Source organism: Pelophylax lessonae (assembly GCF_965119305.1).
Source record: "Pelophylax lessonae genome assembly, chromosome: 1".
In the NCBI taxonomy this organism is placed as follows: domain Eukaryota; kingdom Metazoa; phylum Chordata; class Amphibia; order Anura; family Ranidae; genus Pelophylax; species Pelophylax lessonae.
This window is the reverse complement of record NC_138768.1, coordinates 574,496,342-574,518,838: the sequence shown is the minus strand read 5'-3', so window position 1 is coordinate 574,518,838 and position 22,497 is coordinate 574,496,342. Positions and strand designations below refer to the sequence as shown.

General features: G+C 46.3%; 1 protein-coding gene across 3 annotated transcripts in view; it reads left to right on the top strand.

The window, feature by feature from the left end:
* LOC309567267 (UDP-glucuronosyltransferase 2A2-like) overlaps nucleotides 1-22,497 on the top strand; it is a 165,764-nt gene that overhangs the window by 63,430 nt on the left and 79,837 nt on the right. The window contains exon 1 of one of the 3 annotated variants that reach the window (XM_082272650.1): nucleotides 13,825-14,041. The exons of the other annotated variants lie outside the window; for them this stretch is intronic. Within the exon in view, the coding sequence (XP_082128776.1) occupies nucleotides 13,846-14,041 (196 nt within the window). The 5' untranslated portion in view covers nucleotides 13,825-13,845. Of the gene's footprint in view, nucleotides 1-13,824; nucleotides 14,042-22,497 lie in introns of those variants that run through there. 3 annotated transcript variants of the gene reach the window in all.

Here is a 22,497-nt window from a genome sequence, read left to right as displayed (position 1 = left end):
CAACCCTGGCCGGTGGTTGTGGGGGTCTGAGGGCAGGGGGCTTCTTGGTATCTGGAAGCCCCCTTTAACAAGGGTGGCCCCCAGATCCCGGACCCCCTCCCTATGTGAATGGGTATGGGGTACACTGTACCCCTACCCATTCACCCCATAAAAGGCAGTGTATGTAAATAACGACAGGAGACGTTTTGGAAAGTTTATTAAAAATCTTCATCCGATCTTCTCCGCTCTGGTCTTCTCCCCCTCCGCTCTTCTGGTCTTCTGCTCTTTTGCTGTCCGCTCTTCTGGTCTTTTGCCCTCAGCTCTTCTTCTTCATCCGGTCCTCCTCAGACGATGTCTCCGGTGATTATGCCAGTTTTCGGTCTCTGCAGCTTGTTATATAGCCATTGTGGGCGTGGCCGCCCGCTGACATCATCAGGAGACCCCGCCCCCTCATGCCACAGATGACGTCACAGATTACATGAGGGGCGTGGTCTCCTGATGATGTAATTGGGAGGCCACGCCCACAATGGCTATATAACAAGCTGCAGAGACCGGAGACCGGCATAATCACCGGAGACATCGTCTGAGGAGGACCAGAGGAAGAAGAAAGGCCAAGGGCAGAAGAGCGGACAGCAAAAGAGCAGAAGAGCGGAGGGGGAGAAGACCAGAGCGGAGAAGACCGGATGAAGATTTTTAATAAACTTTCCAAAACGTCTCCTGTCATTATTTACATACACTGCCTTTTATGGGGTGAATGGGTAGGGGTACAGTGTACCCCATACCCATTCACATAGGGAGGGGGTCCGGGATCTGGGGGGCCCCCTTGATAAAGGGGGCTTCCAGATATCGAGAAGCCCCCTGCCCGCAGACCCCCACAACCACCGGCCAGGGTTGTGGGGATGAGGCCCTTGCCCTCATCAACATGGGGCAAAGGTGCTTTGGGGTGGGGGGGTGCAGAGCCCCCCCCTGCCCCAAAGCACCCACACCCCCCATGTTGAGGGCGTGTGGCCTGGTATGGTCCAGGGGGGGTGGGGCCGCTCGCTCGTCCCCTCCCCTTTCCTGGCCTGCCGGGCTGCATGCTCGGATAAGGGTTTGGTATGGATTTTGGGGGGGACCCCACGCCGTTTTTTCGGCATGGGGCTACCCTGAAATTCCATACCAGACCCGAAGGGCCTGGTTTGGAACCTGGGGGGGAACCTCACGCCATTTTTTCCCATTTTGGCGTGGAGTTCCCCCTCAAGATTCTCACAGCGCAAGTCGCGCCGCAAGTCGGATGATGATCCGACTTGCGGTGCGCCTTCCATTCAAATCAATAGGCTCCCATAGGGAACCATTGATTTTGAATGGAGGCAGAAAAAACGCTAATAAAAGCGACGTGGCCAAACGTGCAATAATGCAAATGGAAAAAGCTACTAAAAGCACGTTAACTGATGTTTTAAACGTCCTAAAAATTCCAGCATTCAAAGGGACTTTTAACAACGTCCCGTGTTGTACATGAAGCCTTTGGCGTGCGGTGTGTAGCGGGCATTTCCTTCAACCTCAGTGCATATGTGTCTGCTTAATCTGCATTAAAAAAAAAAAAAAAACTTTTTCCTTCATATTTTACTGTGACTTACAGCATTTAGACAGACACTGCATTTCAAATCTGCTATTCAACAAGCACCAATTAATGGGACAATTATTTTTCAGTTTTTCATTGATACGTTACAGTGCGATACACCCATTGCATACTGTTGTATTGTGCATTGCAATAAAAAAAAAACATTTAGGGGCAAAAAAAGTTGAATGCGGGCCTGTCTGCATATGTTACAGTGAGATACACCCATTGCATACTGTTGTATTGCGCCTTGCAATAAAAAAAAAACATTTAGGGGACAAAATAGTTTATTGCGGCCCTATATAGTATAGTTCATATTCCTATCGCACACCTTCCTGGTTTGTAGGCTCATGTGAACTGGGTGCTGAAGCGATCACCAGTTGGCAACTGGATCAGTTACAAGTAGATACATATTCGCCAGCACACCAAGGATCTTGCAAAAGCAGTCCAAAAAACTTTATTCCAGATAAGATCACATCAGAAAAATATAGTGCAACGTTTCGGAGCCGCACAGGACCCCTTAGTCAGGCATGTGATACAGTGCAGTTTGTGAGCAGAGAATATATAAAGACATACCACCAATAGAAAGCAGTGCATTTAGGCGACACCCACCTCTGATGACATCATTCTCCCGCCTAATATACACCCAATAAACATCATTATCATCAAAAGCCAGCACTAATATAAAAAATATTGAGGTTACCATACCTTGGGGTTTTGAAGAAGAGGATAGGTGCTGGTTTGCGCAGGCTGATCGGGCACATCACTAGGATGCGTCCCGATCCCCCCTTTAACAAGCGGGGCAGAGCGTCTCAATTGCAGAGCATTGCGCAGCGGTAGCCAATCATGGCGCGCCACGTAGGCCGCCTGTGTGAGAGACGGTACGCCTTCTGATGCATAGCGTCCGCTGCTGTCATGGGAACCATGACGCAGGGACACGCATGCGCATCAGAGAGGCTCGGCTCAGAAGGGGGAGGCGCGGGCTGTCAGAGCTGAAGAGAGAGAAGGGAGAAAGACAGAACACAGGCGTGTGACAGAACACAGGCAAAGGAATGCATGGAGAATATAGAGCCAAAAAGGAATATCAGGCGGAAAAAAGGATGCAGAAATTATAAATGCAAGGGAGGCTGAAAGAAGAAGGAGAAAAAAATGATGAATGAAAAATCAATAGAAAATATAAAGCATAGAAAATGAAAAAAAAATAAATAAAAAATAAATAATAAAAAAAGAAAAAAGGGGAATATATAAGTTACAATGATAGAAAATCAAAAATCTAAATAGAAAAATGCAAAGGAAAATAAACAAATAATAAATAAATAAAATATAAATAAAAAATATGAAAATAAATAAGTCTAAAAAATAAATAAAATAAGAAATGAATAATAAATGAGAACCAAGACAAATGTAAAGAAGACAAGAAGAACGAGGTAGAGAAAAGAGGAAAAGATACAATATAAAGGGGGAGGAGACATTTCAAAATGTAAACACAAAATTCAGTATTGCAGTTCAGATAATCCAATATCCGGTATTGGTTGCCCCTGTGTGGGTATGAAAAATATTCACCACTGATGAGAGAGTTACACACATTGCAATTATGACATCTATAACACCCTTTCTGGTGTGATATTTTAAAGGGAGCTGGGGCATATTTCTGCCTATGATCAGCCTTTATAAGATGTTCCCGCAATGGCTTGCTACGTTTGTAGGCAATCATGGGTTTTGTCTTAAGGCTTCATGCGAGGGTTATATCTGCCTGTAGGATGTTATGGTTGTTCATTACTGCATGCTTGATCCTGTTGGATTCACGGCTGAAGGCATGTGCGCATAGTGGGCGTTCGTTAGAGTCATTAGTTCTGCGTCGTTCAGATGTGGCCCTCTCCAGGGCACGATCAAGTACTGGGTGGGATAACCTCTTGCCAGAAATTTATTGTACATAGAATGCAGTTGCCGCTGTCTTTCTTTGGTGTCAGAGCAGATACGTGTCACCCTCATAAACTGTGAAATTGGTAGGTTCCTGCGTAAGTGAGTTGGATGAGCGCTCTGATAATGGAGCAACGTATTTCTGTCAGTGGGTTTGGTATAGAGAGAAGTGACGACAGTGCCATCTTTCTTGGTAATTAAGACGTCTAGGAAAGTAATCTGGTGGTCCGAGATATCTGGGTTGAAGACTATTCCGGGAGATATTCCATTCAAAAAATCTACAAAAATTGAAAACACATCACTACTCCCCATCCAGATTAAAAAAATATTGTCTATGTATCTCATCCACCCCCTCACAAAGCTGTTGAAGGGAATGGACGGATAAACGTGCTGATCCTCAAGGTAGCCCATGAACAGGTTTGCAAATGATGGGGCCGCTGAACTGCCCATGGCAGTCCCATTATCAGCACCCTTGGGACGACACTGACAGCCTTGTTTCCTGAGCTATACTCGTCATGTGCACTAACTGATCATGTGCGCTAACAAAAGATGTTCGTCTTTTGTTTCCTTTCTCCTTTTTTGCCCCTCCCCCCTTTTTTTCTTTCTCTTTTCCCTTTTCTTTTCCTTTCAACCATTTATGTCAATTTTGAGTCTTTAACACTAATTACCAGGGTTCCGCAGTGTGGGTGGCATATGTTCTCATAAACGTATTGCTTTCATAATTATTCTCTAACAGACAATATGACATATAAAAGTCTACCCTGGTAAAAAGGATGTAATATTACATCCTTTTTCTTTTTACATCTTTCTTTTAGCAGATGAATGCATATTTCTTACTATGGATACGAGAGAGTAATTGAGGCAGATTTTTGTATGTGACTGTGTCCTATAAAATCTTCTTTATATCTTTATATATTTTAAGAGTCTCTCAGGTAAGTATCATTGCTTAATTAGCGTCATTTGGGTCGATCTTAGTGTTGAACCTATTTCGGACTATTTGTTTCCTTCTCAATCTACCTCCTCTGCATACATGGCGACCGGACCGGATGTGGTCATCCTCGACTTCCGGTTCCGGGCCGCATCATGTGATGCGGTCGCGTCTGTATGACGCACTTCCCGCTTGGCTTCAATTGGATCGCCGGGCATACCTCGCTCTCACTCCCGCGGTGACGTCACACGCCGCGGGAGTGGAGATGGTGTATAAATGCCGGCGCAACATGGACAGTATTACACTAGACCACCGGGGAACGACATATGCGTTTGAAGATTTCTGCGGTAATGGAACATTTCTCCTTCTTACTACTCTACTGATTCCTTTTGGGCTTAGATATGCTGACTAAATTACCTCGTGCTTTATGCCCCTCTTTCTCTCTTGTGCAGCATTGTTTTGAAGCACACCATTGGGAAAGTTTTTTGCAATTTGGCGTCCGATCACATATCAGTGTGGATGGAACTCCATTCGTTCAATATTGCCTCATAAGGGTAAATATTCTTGGTCATTTTACCACTAGCATATTTCTTACAATTTGAGGTGTACCTATACACCATATATATATATATATATTTTTTTTTTTTGTCTCTCTTAAAGGGATACTTCTTCCTGGGGATTTATATGGGATAGTCTTTGCTCTCCCTCCCCGCTTTTGATATTGGAATACCCTTGAAGTATATTTCATTGCTAATTCAGAATAGGTAAATATATTCCCATTCAAGAATGTGATATTTACAAGTCACAAAACCTATATTGTTTTTAATGTATTCCTATATTGCAGTCTCTCATTCTCAATACGTATTATCCTTGGCTTGGCTATCACCCTCTCTATGGGTCAACTTTAAGGGGCTAGATGTCTCAGTTCCTCCTTCCTCATTCACCTGGTCTCCGGCGCCTACGTTGTGTTCACCTCCGGCAAAAGAAAGGGGTCAGGTCTTTATAAAGGTACCTTTTTGATATTAGTGCTAAAATTGTGAAGTGTATGAGGGCATCAAATTTAGGACCTTTTGGTTTATGCCCCAGTAGTTATTCCTTTGTTCTATTGTTTATGTTCCTTTTTTTTTTTTCTGTAATTTAGAAATGTTCACTCTCAAGAAATATCTGGCAAAACTCCTGAAGAAGCTATTATGAAGATGGCGAAACATGTAGAGTTGATATTTTTGAGTGCATTCCTTTGCTTTTAACATTTTATCTAATGTCCTGTCTTGTTCCTTTTCCTTTGTGTAATAAAATGTTCAATTTTTGAGAATTCAGATTTTTCTCCATCATTTGCACCTTTAAAGTCCCAATTTGCCCCCTCATTGTAGTTTCCTCCTACTTATGTCTCCTCCACCTTTATATCGTATCTTTTCCTCTTTTCTCTACCTCTTTCTTCTTGTCTTCTTTACATTTGTCTTGGTTCTCATTTATTATTCATTTCTTATTTTATTAATTTTTTACACTTATTTATTTTCATATTTTTTATTTTTATTTTATTTATTTATTATTTGTTTATTTTCCTTTGCATTTTTCTATTTTGATTTTTGATTTTCTATCATTGTTACTTACATATTCCACTTTTTTCCCCTTTTTTTTCTTTTTTTTCTTCTTTTTTCTTTTTTTATTATTTATTTTTTCTTTATTTTTTTCATTTTCTATGCTTAATATTTTCTATTGATTTTTCATTCATCATTTTTTCTCCTTCTTCTTCTTTCATCCTCCCTTGCATTTATAATCGCTGACTCCTTTTTTCCCCTTTTTTCTTGTTCTGCATCCTTTTTTCCGTCTAATATTCCTTTTTGGCTCTATATTCTCCATGCATTCCTTTGCCTATGTTCTGTCACACGCCTGTGTTCTGTCTTTTTCCCTTCTCTCTCTTCAGCTCTGACAGCCCGCGCCTCCCCCTTCTGAGCCGAGCCTCTCTGATGCGCATGCGCGTCCCTGCGTCATGGTTCCCATGACAGCAGTGGACGCTATGCATCAGAAGGCGTACCGTCTCTCACACAGGCGGCCTGTAATTTAGACGCTCTGCCCCGCTTGTTAAAGGGGGGATCGGGACGCATCCTAGCGATGTGCCCGATCAGCCTGCGCACACCAGGACCTATCCTCTTCTTCAAAACCCCAAGGTATGGTAACCTCAATATTTTTTATATTAGGGCTGGCTTTTGATGATAATGATGTTTATTAGGTGTATATTAGGCGGGAGAATGATGTCATCAGAGGTGGGTGTCACCTAAATGCACTGCTTTCTATTGATGGTATGTCTTTATATCAGGGGCGTAACTAGATTTCTCAGGGCCCCGGTGCAAGAAATCATGAAGGGCCCCCCCCCGTGGTGGGGAGGGGGGTGTGATCAGTGGCAGCGCCGTGGTGGGGAGGGGGGTGTGATCAGTGGCGGCGGTGGTGGGGAGGGGGGTGTGATCAGTGGAGGCAGTGGTGGGGAGGGGGGTGTGATCAGTGGAGGCAGTGGTGGGGAGGGGGGTGTGATCAGTGGCGGCGGTGGTGGGGAGGGGGGTGTGATCAGTGGCGGCGGTGGTGGGGAGGGGGGTGTGATCAGTGGCGGCTGTGGTGGGGAGGGGGGTGTGATCAGTGGCGGCGGTGGTGGGGAGGGGGGTGTGATCAGTGGCGGCGGTGGTGGGGAGGGGGGTGTGATCAGTGGCGGCGGTGGTGGGGAGGGGGGGTGTGATCAGTGGTGCCATGGTGGGGAGGGGGGTGTGATCAGTGGAGGCAGTGGTGGGGAGGGGGGTGTGATCAGTGGCGGCGGTGGTGGGGAGGGGGGTGTGATCAGTGGCGGCGGTGGTGGGGAGGGGGGGTGTGATCAGTGGTGCCGTGGTGGGGAGGGGGGTGTGATCAGTGGAGGCAGTGGTGGGGAGGGGGGTGTGATCAGTGGAGGCAGTGGTGGGGAGGGGGGTGTGATCAGTGGCGGCGGTGGTGGGGAGGGGGCTGTGATCAGTGGCGGCGGTGGTGGGGAGGGGGGGTGTGATCAGTGGTGCCGTGGTGGGGAGGGGGGCGTGATCAGTGGCGGCGGTGGTGGGGAGGAGGGTGTGATCAGTGGCGCCGTGGTGGAGAGGGGGGTGTGATCAGTGGCGGCGGTGGTGGGGAGGAGGGTGTGATCAGTGGCGGCGGTGGTGGGGGGGGGTGTGATCAGTGGTGCCGTGGTGGGGAGGGGGGTGTGATCAGTGGCGGCGGTGGTGGGAAGGAGGGTGTGATCAGTGGCGGCGGTGGTGGGGAGGGGGGTGTGATCAGTGGGGGTGGTGGTGGGGAGGAGGGTGTGATCAGTGGCGGCGGTGGTGGGGAGGGGGGGTGTGATCAGTGGTGCCGTGGTGGGGAGGGGGGTGTGATCAGTGGCGGCGGTGGTGGGAAGGAGGGTGTGATCAGTGGCGGCGGTGGTGGGGAGGGGGGTGTGATCAGTGGCGGTGGTGGTGGGGAGGGGGGGTGTGATCAGAGGTGGTGATGGTGGTGAAGGGGGGGTAAGATTAGTGGCGGCAATGGTGAAGGGGGGTGGGATCAATGGCGGTGGTGAGGGGGGGTGATAGTTGGGAGGGGGGTGGGATCAATGGCGGTGGTGAAGAGGTGATAGTGGAGAGGGATCAGTGGGGGCAATGGTGGGGGGGGTGGAGGAGGGGTGGGATGTGGTGTCATCCTCCCCCACCACCACCACCTCTGTCTTACTGATCCCATCCCCCCACCACCACAGATCTCATCCCTACACCCCCCAACACCTCTGTTGTAGATAGGGATGAGATCTGTTCTGTGCCAGGCATGGGTCTGGGATCATTAAGAGGCAGCATTGCAGCAAGCCAGCAACAAGGGTGGAGTTTGGGATCAAAAAGGCAAGTTCGTTCACTTACAATTAGCACTTAGCAGTCGAGTCGGTTAGTCAGCTTCCCCCTCAGTCACTCAGCAACTCCAGCCAGGCAGGCACACTTCTTCTAGCAGGCACAGCATGTAGTCTCTTCGCACTCGAACTCCTCCTCCCCCTGCACACTATTGGTGTCACTGCCTCACTGCATCAGCTCTGATTGGAGGATCGGCAGGGCTGGGGGAGGTGCAGGCAGCACAGCAGCAGATTGCAGCTTTACACAGAAAACTGGCCGCTTTAGACACGTCTCTACCGCCGCCCCCCCCCCCCCCCGCCCGCACAATGATCGTCTCTCAGTCTCAGCCAGACAGCCACTAGCGAACACGGAACAGTCAGGCGGACAGGCCCCCTCACGCCGCGGCCGCAGTAAGAGAACGGGGGCTGGCGGGCCCCCCTCAGGTAGCGCAACTCCAGGGCCCGGTCGCAAGCGCGACCGCTGCGACCCTGATAGTTCCGCTACTGCTTTATATATTCTCTGCTCACAAACTGCACTGTATCACATGCCTGACGAAGGGGTCCTGTGCAGCTCTGAAACGTTGCACTATATTTTTCTGATGTGATCTTATCTCGAATAAAGTTTTTTGGACTGCTTTTGCAAGATCCTTGGTGTGCTGGCAAATATGTTTCTACTTTATTGCGGCCCTGTCTGCATATGTTACAGTGAGATACACCCATTGCATACTGTTGTATTGCGCCTTGCAATAAAAAAAAAACATTTAGGGGACAAAAGAGTTTATTGCGGCTCTGTCCGCATAATTTACATTGAGATACACCCATTGCATACTGTTGTATTGCGCCTTGCAATAAAAAAAAACATTTAGGGGACAAAAGAGTTTATTTCGGCCCTGTCTGCATATGTTACAGTCAGATACAACCATTGCATACTGTTGTATTGAGCCTTGCAATAAAAAAAAAACATTTTGGGGCAAAAAAAGTTGATTGCGGCCCTGTCTGCATATGTTACACTGAGATACACCCATCGCATACTGTTGTATTGCGCATTGCAATAAAAAAAAACATTTAGGGGACAAAAGAGTTTATTGCGGCCCTGTCCGCATATGTTACAGTGACATACACCCATTGCATACTGTTGTATTGCGCATTGCAATAAAAAAAAACATTTAGGGGACAGAAAGATATTAAATTGCGGCTTAGTCTGTATCTGTATGTGTGAGATACACCTGTTGTATACTGTTGTTCTAGTTCGCTTTTCAATAAACACCCATTTAGGGAAAAAATATTAAATTGCGTCCCAGTCTGTATCTGTGCGTGTGAGATACACCCGTTGTATACTGTTGTTCTAGTCCTCTATTCAATAAATACCCATTTAGGGAAAAAATATTACATTGCGGCCTAGTCTGCATATTTTACTGTGAGATACACTCGTTGGATACTGTTGTTCTATTCCGCTATTCAATAAACACCCATTTAAGGAAAAAAGATTACATTGCGGCCTAGTCTGCATATGTTACAGCGAAACAAGGCACACAGGTCTCGCATGGAGGTCCAGTTACTGGTGGTGAAGTGGTGCTGTTCCGCAGAGCGACTCATGCGTGCGTGCTGCAGCTGAAACTCCACTATGTCCTGCTGCTGCTCGCACAGTCTGGCCAGCATGTGCAAGGTGGAGTTCCACCTTGTGGGCACGTCACATATGAGGTGGTGAGCGGGAAGGCCGAAGTTATGCTGCAGCGCTGATAGGCGAGAAGCAGCAGGGTGAGAACGCCGAAAGTGCACACAGACGGCCCACACTTTCTGCAGCAGCTCTGACATATCGGGGTAATTTCTAAGGAACCTCTGCACCACCAAATTCAGCACATGCGCCAGGCAAGGGATGTGTGTCAAACCGGCTAGGCCCAGAGCTGCTACGAGATTTCACCCATTATCGCACACCACCAGGCCGGGCTTGAGGCTCACTGGCACCAACCACTCATTGGTTTGCTGTTCAATGCCCCTCCACAACTCCTACGCGGTGTGTGGTTTTTCCCCCAAACAGGCAAGTTTTAAAACTGCCTGCTGTCGTTTACCCCTGGCTGTGCTGAAGTTGGTGGTGAAGGTGTTACGCTGACCGGATGAGGAGGCGGTAGAGGATGAGGAAGCGGAGTAGGAGGAGTTAGGAACAGGAGGTAAACTGAAGCGCACTGCAATCCTCGGTGGTGGAAGGATATGCGCCAAAATGCTATCCGCCTCAGGCACAGCCGCCGCTGCATTTACCCAGTGTGCTGTTAGGGAGATATAACGTCCCTGACCATGCTTACTGGTCCACGTATCCGTAGTTAGGTGGACCTTGCCACAGATGGGGTTGCGCAGTGCACACCTGATTTTGTCACCCACTTAGTTGTGCAGGGAAGGGATGGCTTGCCTGGAAAAGTAGTGGCGGCTGGGCATGACGTACTGTGGGACAGCCACAGCCACAAGGCTTTTAAAACTCTGCGTCTCCACCAGACGGAATGACAGCATTTCAAAGGTCAGGAATTTTGAAATGCTGGCATTCAGGGCCAAGGATTGCGGGAAGGTAGGGGGGGGGGTACTTCCTCTTCCGCTCCAGTGTTTGGGAGATAGAAAGCTGAACGATTCCACGGGACATTGTGGAGATGGTTGTTGGTGACTCAGGTGGTGGTGTTGCTGGCAGATCCTCTGTTTGCAGGGTGGCAGGTGCCGGTCTCACTACATAGGTGGATGAAGAGGCCGAGACTGCAGCAGCAGAAGAGGGAGCAGGAGGAGCCAGAGACCTTTCTCTCGTGCTTTGCACTTAGATGCCTGCTCATGCAGGTTTTGCTCAGGTTGAGAAGGTTTATGCCTCGCTTCAGGCTCTGATTGCACATCGTACAAACCACTCGTGTCCTGTCATCAGCACATTGTCTGAAGAACTGCCACGCTAGGGAACTCCCTTGAGCTGGCTTTGGTGTGCTCGGTCCCTTGCTGCATTGGGCAGTAGCAGGCGTAGTGTCTAGGGCACGGCCGCTCCGCTTTTGCACCCTGCTCCCTCTTCTGCTGTGCTGGTGGCTCTGTGTGACCACCGCCTCTTCCTCCAAACTACTCAGGTCATCTGCATGATGTTCATTCCATGTGGGGTCAAAGACCTCATCGTCCGCCACATCATCTTCCACCCAGTCTTCACCCCTGTCCTTGTCGGTCTCCACAATTCAGAATTCCGCAGCAGTTGGTACCTGTGTTTCGTCATCATCCGAGACGTGCTGGGATGGTCCTCCCATGTACTCATCTTGAGACATAAGTGGTTGGGCATCGGTGCACTCAATCTCTTCCACTTCTGGGGCAGGGCTAGGTGGATGGCCCTGGGAAACCATGCTAACAGAGTCATCAAAAAGAAGAAGAGACTGCTGCATGATTCGGGGCTCAGACTGCTTGGCTGATTTGCAGGGGGGTGAGGTGAAAGATTGATGGATATGGGCTGCATGTGCCAACTCTGACCTTTCAGCAGAAGACTAGGTGGGAGACAATGTGAAGGAACTGGAGGAACTGTCAGCAACCCAATCTACTATCGCCTGTACTTGTTCTGGCCTCAACATTTGTAGAGGCGCATTAGGCCCTGCCAAATACTGCTGTAAGGTTCTGTCGCCTACTCGCAGCTGAGAAAGGTATTTCACTTGTGCGTGTAGCTGGCAAAGATCGACCATGTCCTCTCCTTGCAACAGGAGCTCCACCAGCAGCATCACAACCCAGCACTAACATGGTGGAGCAGTATGTGTGCACACGCCTAGATGTACTGAATGACGGGTCTGCCCCTTCAACTTCTGGGTCTCCAAATTGGGCACATGGCCTGAGCTTTCCCTTTACGCATTGGAGGTGCTGGCCTCCCCTGCAGCCAGTGTATTATCTGAACGTGTATTTAGCACGGCTGGGGGCGTTATCACAGACAAGCGCAGCCGCCTGTCCAGAGCCAATGTGGACAAGCTCACGTTCATTAAAATGAACCAGGCATGGATCCCACAGGACTTGTCCGTACCTTGTGCAGAATAGACATGTATACCGGCCTTACCCAGCCATTGTTGTATTTGATCTTTCTAACTCTTTTGGGGTGTACCCTAATTTAAAAAGAAAAAAAATTAGAAACCAAAACCAGTGTTGGCTACCTCGTCCTCCTCCACCGCCGCTTCCACCTACACCGCCACATCCACCTCCACCTCAACCTCCTACTCCATATGGGCCTTGTCCTCCTCCACCGCCGCCGCTTCCACCGACACCGCCATATCCACCGCCACCTCAACCTCCTACTCCATATGGGCCTCGTCCTCCTCCTACATCATTCAAGATTATTATTTTTTATTTTTCAGTTTTTTATGTTATTTTAAGTTATTTCCCTATCCATATTTGTTTGCAGAGCACTTGCCATGCTCTTAAGATGATTTTGCTGCCATTTGCAGCCCTCTAGCCCTTTCCATGTTTGTTTTAGACGCATTTTACTGCTCAAATGTTCGGGTCTCCATTGACTTCAATGGGGTTCGGGATCGGGGCAAAGTTCGGGTTAAGTCCGGTTCACAAACCCAGACTTTTTTTTCAAGTTCGGCCGAACCCGCCGAACACGGACTTTCAGGTGTTCGCTCAACTCTAGCCAGCGGCCATCGAAGCCGCCTGACACTCGTGGCAGCTTCCCCACTGATGATCGGCGACGGGGCGCGCTCGCCCCCTAGCTCCTCCTAGACAAGCGCCATACATGTATGGGACTTTGCCTGGGAGAGCCAGCCTGCTGCAGTACATCTGCAGCGACTGGTCGTTATGTCGTTAAGCAATGTTGAAATAGATTGGCAGTATCGCTTTTTGCAACACTGCATTGCAGAGTATAGGAAAATTGTCCACACTAGGAAATATCATTCATTTTTGTTTCTATTACTAAAAAGTCTCTTGTAAAATGGCTGCTATTAACAATATATAGGCACTGTTTCACTTTACCTCTAGTGTTCAGAGTTTTTCGTATACCTTTTTACACTTTGTACCAACTCAGATAACTTCAGATCACAGTGAGTCAGCAACATGTTCTGTACTGGGATTTGTTTTCTGCTCCTGCACACAAGTATTTTTAGCACTGTTTCTGCCAGAAAGATTTTGGTGTGGCCAACAGACGTTAGTCATTTTTTGAATATGAAAATAATCCTGAATGAACTTGCCAATAGAGACCATGAAGTTACAGTGTTGCTTCATTCAGCTGCCTTTATAATTGGTACAAACACCAGTAAAGACTCACATATAAAATATGAAGCTTTTGATGTGCCTTTCACAAAGGAGGAGAATGAAAAGTATATTGAGGAATTTTTAAGTCTATGGATTTTTGATGTACCTAAAATGACCTATTGGGAATTCTATCAAAAAATGAAAGAGATGGTGACCAGACAACGGAAAATGCAAGAACATAAGTGTGATGGGGTACTTAAGAACAAGTCATTATTAAAGAAACTAGAAGATGAGAAGTTTGATGTCCTGATCTCAGACCCATTATTCCCATGTGGTGAACTTATTGCTGAAGTTCTTGGCCTGCCGTTTGTCTATTCTATAAGATTCTCCATGGGCAACTCAATAGAGAGACTATGTGGACATCTTCCAGCCCCCTTTTCCTATGTGCCTGGGGCCATGGCAGAACTAACTGATAGGATGTCTTTTCTAGAGAGATGGCAAAACACAAACTTCTATCTTTTCCAAGACATATTACGCTATCTTGTGTTCGCTGGCAACTGGGATGGTTACTACAGCGAAATATTAGGTGAGCATAACAAGTAATTGGAGAATGTGTTTAAACCAAATATATATCTGAACATTCAAACTAAAGTATTTTTATCTAATCCTCAGGAATTTTTTTCTTTCATTTAGCCTTGTGTTATAGGCATATTTTAAAAATGGGCCCGTGGCATGGAAATTATGTAGAATATCTTTCATTAAGGTGGAAAAATACATAACTTGAATATACCTATGCATTAACTAAGCACAAATTTATGTTGCTTAGTTGACATATACAGATGTGTAATAAAGCTTAAGTTTAGTTAGCTTTTTTAAGTATGTATGGGGGTGCAAAGGAATTAACTTATACGATGGGTAAAATAAGTATTGAACATTTTTCTGGGTAAATATATTTCAAAAGGTGCTATTGACATGAAATTTTCACCACATGTCGGTAACAATCCATACAATTCATACATACAAAAAAGAAAAACAAATAAGTTCATAAATTACGTTATGTGTAATAAAGTGGATGACACAGGTAAAAAGTATTAAACACATGAAGAAAGGGAGGTGCAAAAAGGCATTGAAAGCCAGTACACACGCTGAAACCTATCAGTAATTAGAAAGCAATCCTGCCCCTTGCCAGTGCAAGTTATTATTAACTGGATGGCCTATAAAAAGGTGTCAGATACAGTTTTATACATGCATTAAAGTAGAACTATAGGAAAACCTTTTTTTTCATGTTGGATAAAACAAGGGAGGAATATAACCCCTGTTACATTTTTTTTTTTCAGCATTTGTGTCCCATTTCAGAGTTTTCTTATCACTTTCTGTCCCATAGCCAAACATGAAATGAGAGGAAATCTTGGCAAATTAAGGGAATCTCTTGGGGACCCCCAGGTCACCAGAACTAGTGTACCATTGGAAGATTTCCCCTCTATTACTTTCTTGGGACTTTCAATGATAATAGTAACATGCGTCCGGCCATTGGCCAGGGAGGAGGAGGAGGACTCAGGAGACACGGAGGACTGAGGAGAAGCCGCCGCTGCATCAGGTAAGGGCACTGGTCTCTCTGCACACTGTGGGCACTCTACATTGAAGGGGGCACATTGTGGGCACGCTGCATTGAAGGGGGCACGCTATGGTCACTCTACATTAAAGGGGGCACGCTGTGGTCATTCTACATTGAAGGGGGCATGCTGTGGGCACTCTACATTGAAGAGGGCATACTGTGGTCACTCTACATTGATGGGGGCACACTGTGGTCACTCTACATTGAAGGGGGCACACTGTGGTCACTCTACATTGAAAGGGGGCACGCTGTGGGCACTCTACATTTAAGGGGACATGCTGTGATCACTCTACATTGAAGGGGGCACGCTGTGGTCACTCTACATTGAAGGGGGCATGCTGTGATCACTCTACATTGAAGGGGGCACACTGTGGTCGCTCTACATTGATGGGGGCATGCTGTGGTCACTCTACATTGCTGGGGGCATGCTGTGGTAACTCTGCATTGAAGGGGGGACGCTGTGGTCACTCTGCATTGAAGGGGGCACGCTGTGGTCACTCTGCATTGAAAGGGGCACGCTGTGGTCACTCTGTATTGAAGGGGGCATGCTGTGGTCACTCTGCATTGATGGGGGCATGCTGTGGTCACTCTGCATTGAAGGGGGCACGCTGTGGTCACTCTGCATTGAAGGGAGCATGCTGTTGTTACTCTGCATTGAAGGGGGCATGCTGTGGTCTTTCTACATTGAAGGGGGCATGCTGTGGTCACTCTGCATTGATGGGGGCACGCTGTGGTCACTCTGCATTGATGGGGGCATGCTGTGGTCACTCTGCACTGAAGGGGGTACGCTGTGGTCACTCTGCATTGAAGGGGGCACGCTGTGGTCACTCTGCATTGAAGGGGGCACACTTTATTTTGATTACTGAAGGCCCCTTTCACACTTTTGTGACCTCAAAGTCATGCAATGGTTTGCCGCATTTTTTGCCGCAAAGCAATGCCTATTACATTTTTCTGTTTGCGCCCCCCCCCCCCCCAAATTTTTGAGCACCAGCCGCCACTGAATGGTAAACAGGACAAACAGAGAGGGTGAACCTCCTTAACAAGGGCACAGGCAGCAATAAAAACTGACAGGGGTTCTAATCCCTCCCTAATCTTCCAAAACTAAAAAAAATACTTTTGCCTTTAGGTATACCTTAACCGCTTGCCGACTGCCCACCGCATATATACTGCGGCAGGCTGGCTCGGCTGTGCGAATCAACGTATGGGTACGTCGGTTCGTGAGAGTGGTGCTGGGGGCGAGCAGGCGCTGACAGCGGCGCACTTTTGCCCCCACTAGGCAAGGGGGATGCTGATCCATGGGGCCGCCGGTCGTGATTGCCACTGGACACCTGTGATCATTCCCTGCTGAGAGAGAAGGACTGTCAGCTGTTGTAAACACAGCCAACTTGTTCTCTCTGGAATGATCACAGAGCGCCTGTGGTCCTTCCTTCTATATAGGATCACAGATCTGTGGTCATTTCATAAGTCCCTCCCCAATACAGTTAGAAAACACTCTCCTAGGCTTACACTTAACCCTTTGATCACTCCTAGATTAACCCCTTCCCTGCCAGTGTCATAACAGTAACAGTGCATATTTTTAGCACTGAATACTGTAGTAATGTCACTGGTCCTCCTAAAAGTGTCAAAAATGTCAGTTAGGGGTCCAATCTGTCCGCCGCAATGTTCCAGTCCTGCTTAAAATCGCAGATGGTCGCCATTACTAGTAAAAAAATAAATAAATAAATAAAAATTACATAAATCTTTTCCTAGTTTGTAGACGCGATAACTTTTGCGCAAACCAATCAAAATACGCCCATTGCGATTTTTGTTTACCAAAAATATGTAGCAGAATACAAAATGGCCTAAAAGGATGAACATTTTTGATTTTTAATCTTTTTTTTTGGGAATGTTATATAGCAGAATGTGAAAAATATTGTTTTTTTGTTTTTTTTTAAGAAATGTTGCTCTTTTTTTGTTTATAGTGTAAAAAAAAAAAAAAAAAAAAAATTGCATAGGTGATTAAATACCACCAAATGAAAGCTCTATTTATGGGGAAAAAAGGAAATAAATTTTATTTGGGTACAGCGTCGCCCGACCATGCAATTGACTGTTAAATTAACGCAGTGCCGAATCGCAAAAAATTGCCTGGTCATTAAAGCGGAGTTCCACCCATCCGCTTGCTCTGTGTCACCTGAAAAAGAAATGGATAATGAAGTTTTTTTTTTTTTGTTTACTTGCCTTGTTTTTGAAGAAAATATACTTACCTTACTTCCTCTTCCTCCCTCTGTGGACACGGCCGCCGCTATCACTTCCTACTTGCGTTGACTCCTGGGAGCTGAACGTCATCGCTCTCAGGAGTCAATGCGCCTGAACGGCCCCACTCGTCAGTTCCGGTGCAGGCGCATCATTCCCTGCTAAACAGCTTCTGGGCATGCCCAGAAGCTGTGCAGGGATGACGCGCTTGCCCCGATACTGACCCTGGCCAGTGGTGGTAGAGGTCTGCTGGTGGGGGGTTTATCGGAATCTGGAAGCCCCCTTTAACAAGTGGGCCCTCAGATCCCGCCCCCCTGCTATGTGAATGAGTATGGGGTACATAATACCCTTACCCATTCACCAAAAAAGTGTAAAAAGTGAGTAAAGACACAACACAAATTTTTGACAAGTCTTTTATTAAAAAGCATAATATCTCCCAGTGTAAATCGAACACCAATCACAATGCCCACCGCACTGCCAGACCTGAAAAAAGAAATAAAATCGCTGATCTCGTCGAAGGCTCCCACCTTCTGCCTGCTCAGCAGCCTGAAATTTCCGTAACAACTAAGAGGTGGAGTCACCTTATAATGTCAAAGGGTGACCTCCGCCCCCTTGTGACGTAATCGGTGGGGTCATCCGGTAATGTCACCGGTTGGCCCTGCCCCTTAGCTATTTAAGAACTGTCAGGAGCCTTTGATGAGACCAGGGGGTTTTCTTTTTCTTTTTTTTTTTTTTTTGGGGCCGGCGGTGCGGTGGGCTTTGTAATTGACAATGGGCCTACACTGGGGGATATTTTTTTTTTTGTTATTTTTTTTAATAAAGGACTTGTTAAAAACTCATGTTGTGTCTTTACTCACTTTTTCCACTTTTTTGGTGAATGGGTAGGGGTACCTGATACTCATTTACATGGTGGGGGGGGCAGAATCTGGGGGCCCCCTTGTTAAAGCGGGCTTCCAGATTCCGATAAGCTCCCGCCTGCAGACCCCCAAAAAACATTCAAAAAATTTGGAATTCGTTAGAAAACAAATAAAGGAAACAAAATTAAATTAATTTTAACAAAATTAATTACTATTTCATTCACAGATTCAGATACATCTGAATCTTTGAATACCTAAAAATTTGTCTGAATTTATATTTGGACAGACACAAATTGCACATGTCTACACAGTGCTGAGGTCTCCCTCATATTATTTCCCCTAGTGGTTAGAGATGGCCTTGCGGTTTCGCCCGGCGGTTGGTTCGCGGCAAATTTTGCTTGTTCGCAACGCGACAATTTTGCAAACACATGGCGTTGTTCGCGGCGGCCATATTAGTTTACATTGGGGAGAACTTTGACCCATGACACAGCCGTCAGGTGGAACGGGACAGCCAATTGAAACATTTCAGCACATGGACATGCCCCCTACCTTATAAATAGAGCAGAGCTGGAGGCCATTTCCCATTCTGCTTTTTGTCAGCGTAGGGAGAGGTCTGCTGTGTTCATCGGGGAGAGATTGCCAGTGACACAAATAGCTCTGTTAAGATCCACAAAAGTCCTTTTCAGGGCTGGTATTTGGTATAGGTCTACTACAGTCTCTTTTCAGTTTAGGGACAGGTATGCTGTGTTCATCAGGGACAGATCGGCAGTGACACAAATCGCTCTGTTAAGATCCACAAAAGTCCTTTAAAGGGCTGGTATTTGGTATAGGTCTGCAGTCTCTTTTCAGTTTAGGGACAGGTATGCTGTGTTCATCAGGGACAGATCGGCAGTGACACAAATCGCTCTGTTAAGGGCCACAAAAGTCATTTTAAGGGCTGCTATTTATTTGATATCGGTGTACAGTCTTTTGTCAGTGTAGGGACAGGTATGCTGTGTGTGCACCAGGGACAGATCGGCAGTGACACAAATCGCTCTGTTAAGGTCCACAAAAGTCATTTTAAGGGCTGCTATTTGGTATAGGTGTGCAGTGCACTACATAGGGATGTAATCCACGTATAATATACTTTGTAATATAGAAAGCATATTATAGAGGATTTGTATTGTGCACTGTGCAGCATTGTGACTGGTGTGTTGAGCGTTGCTGCAGCAATACTACAAACAGTGACAAAAGCACTTTTAATGTATTATAACTGGTGTGATAGACCAGTGGCCCCCCAATACCACATATTGAAGTGGGGTGTTATTTAACAGTATACTTTTCTAAGAGTGTATTGTAGTCCTGCAAAAATGTGGCCTCTTTTTCTGCATTAACCGTGCTACACACAGTGACAACAGTTACTGGCCAATTATTTGTAGAACTGGTGTGATATAACTATGGCCCCCCAATACCACATATTGAAGCGGGGTGTTATCTGAGTATACTTTCATAAGTGTATTTGTGTCCTGCAACAATATTGCCTCTTTTGCTGTGTTAACTCTGCTACACACAGTGCCAAACTCACTGGCCAATTTTTTGTACAACTGGTGTGATAGATCAGTGGCTCCCCAATACCACATATTGAAGTGGGGGGTTATCTGAGTATACTTTCATAGGTGTATTTGTGTCCTGCAACAATATTGTCTATTTTGCTGTGTTAACTCTGATACACACAGTGCCAAACTCCCTTGCCAATTTTTTGAACAACTGGTGTGATAAACCAGTGGCCCCCCAATACCACAGATTGAAGTAGGGTGTCATCTGAGTATACTTTCATAAGTGTATTTGTGTCCTGCAACAATATTGCCTCTTTTGCTGTGTTAACTTTGATACACACAGTGCCAAAGTCACTGGCCAATTTTTTGAACAACTGGAGTGATAAACCAGTGGCCCCCCAATACCACATATTGAAGTGGGGTGTTATTTAACAGTATACTTTTCTAAGAGTGTAGTCCTGCAAAAATTTGGCCTCTTTTGCTGTGTTAACTGTGCTACACAAAGTAACAACCATTACTGGCCAATTATTTGTAGAACTGGTGTGATAAACCAGTGGCCCCTCAATACCACAGATTGAAGCGGGGTGTTATCTGAGTATACTCTTATAAGTGTATTTGTGTCCTGCAACAATATTGCCTCTTTTGCTGTGTTAAATCTGATACACACAGTGCCAAACTCACTGGCCAATTTTTTAAATTGCAGTATACAATTTTTTGAATAACAGTATACTTTTCTGTGTTACACACAGTAACAACCGTAACTGGCCAATTATTTGTAGAACTGGTGTGATAAACCTATGGCCCCCCAATACCACAGATTGAAGCAGGGTGTTATATACCTTTTTCCAGATATACTGCAATTCTCTAGAGACTTTTGTAATTTAAAAAATGACAGGCAGAGGAAGAGGCAGGCCCTTCCGCAGGGGTGATAGGAGTAGGGCAGGAGCAGTAGGCCGGAGGCAAAGTGTGAAGTTTCAGAAGGTGCGTTCGATTACGTCAAAGGGCGCACCAGATTTGGTTGAGTGGCTCACTCAGCCTTCCTCTTCTGCACCCTCCTCATCCTCTCTATCTGCACCTTCTTCACTCTCTGCTGTGTGCACCCCCAAAGACACCACCACAAACTCCACCACCACCTACCCTCCGCTTGAGTCACTGGAATTATTTTCCAATCCATCACAAGACATTTGCGATGTGCAGCCATTCTTGGCATCGGATCAGGAAGAGGAGGTAGCAACAGCCGCCACTCAGCAGTCTGATGACAGTACCCAGATCAGCCCAAGGAGGTTGGTCTCCGCTGTTGCTGCCTACTCCGAGATCTCGAATGTTAGTGGTGGGGAAGGTGACGTGGATGATGACATGTCTATGGACGTCACGTGGGTGTCCACAAGAGAGAAAGAGGAGGGGAGTTCAGAGGGAGAGACGGACTGGCAGATAGGGAGGAGAGGTAGGTGGAACTTGCATTGAGTAAGAATTATATACTAAAATAGTATATACCCTTGCGCCTCTGGAGAGCCTAATTTAAGGGAGTAACTAAATAAATAAATAAATAAATAGATGAAATGTGTGTCTAGTGATGTGTATAAATATATTAATAAATAAGTGGGTAAATATTAATTAGCAGCTGCTATAGTTTAAAATATATAAAGGTATGGATCCCACAGGGATTAATATAGCGCTTGCTTCTAATTAGTCAGGGATGAGCAATTCCTTGTTCACACACCTGAATAGTGGACAATCAAGTGAAGAAAGTTAAATTCCTAAAAAATATAAATTATGATAAAGTGCAGAGTGCTGGATGAGGTATAAATTACATCAATAAATAAAATTATATTCAATTAATCAAATTATTAAAAGTCCCAATGTGAAGTTCCTTCAATGATCTTGTGCAAATGTGTCCTAGTAATGTTTCTCCAATATTTCAGCTGCTGGTATAATCGGCATATCTTGTAACAAAAGGGGTGCACACTCACCGGACTTGTTGGGTCTTGAGTACCGTATAGTAACAAGACCTTACGAGCTTGTTGCTTCCCAAGCCTATAGGTAACTGCTGGGTTCTGTGGTTCACTCTGGTCCGTGGTATTCCTATGTCTGGGGACCGATCCTCCAGGTCCAAATCAAGAAAGGGACAAAAGAGTGCTCCGATAGTGCAGTACCATTAAAAATCGTTTTATTTTAATTTGCCGATAAAATATGTTGTACAAAGTAAGGATCGAATAAAAACAAGTAAAAGTAAATGAATGCCAGCTCTGGGTAAATGCCTGGGAATGGAGAACGGCGACCCACCAGACTACCCGGAAGCTTGCGGCGTGCGTTCCACCTGACGCACGTTTCGTCAGAGCGTAGTGACGTCTTCAGAGGAACTTGCATTGCACAAGAGGTACAAAGCAGACTGCAAATATATCAGAAGCGAGCCATCAACCATGTACAGTCACATCTGGTGCTCCCAGGACCCATGGCTCCGCAGTGTGGGCTTTTTTTAATGTGTCCATTGCTGACAACAGTGTTGCCATCTGCTGCCTTTGCAGTCAACGCATAAGTCGCGGTAAGCCCAACACTCACCTAGGGACGACCGCCTTAAGAAGGCACCTGAACTCCCATCACGAGCCCAGTGGGAGCAACACCGTCAGAACCCACAAAGCCACACTCCAAGCTCTCGCCGTCCAGCCTTTTCTCCTTCTCCTTCTCCTATCTCCTCACAATTGTCCTCCACTCCACCTTCCACGATGCCGTCGTCACGTTGTTCTGGAAAAAGGCAGGCTTCTGTGGCCCAAATGTTGGAGCGGAAAAAAAAGATGACGCCGGA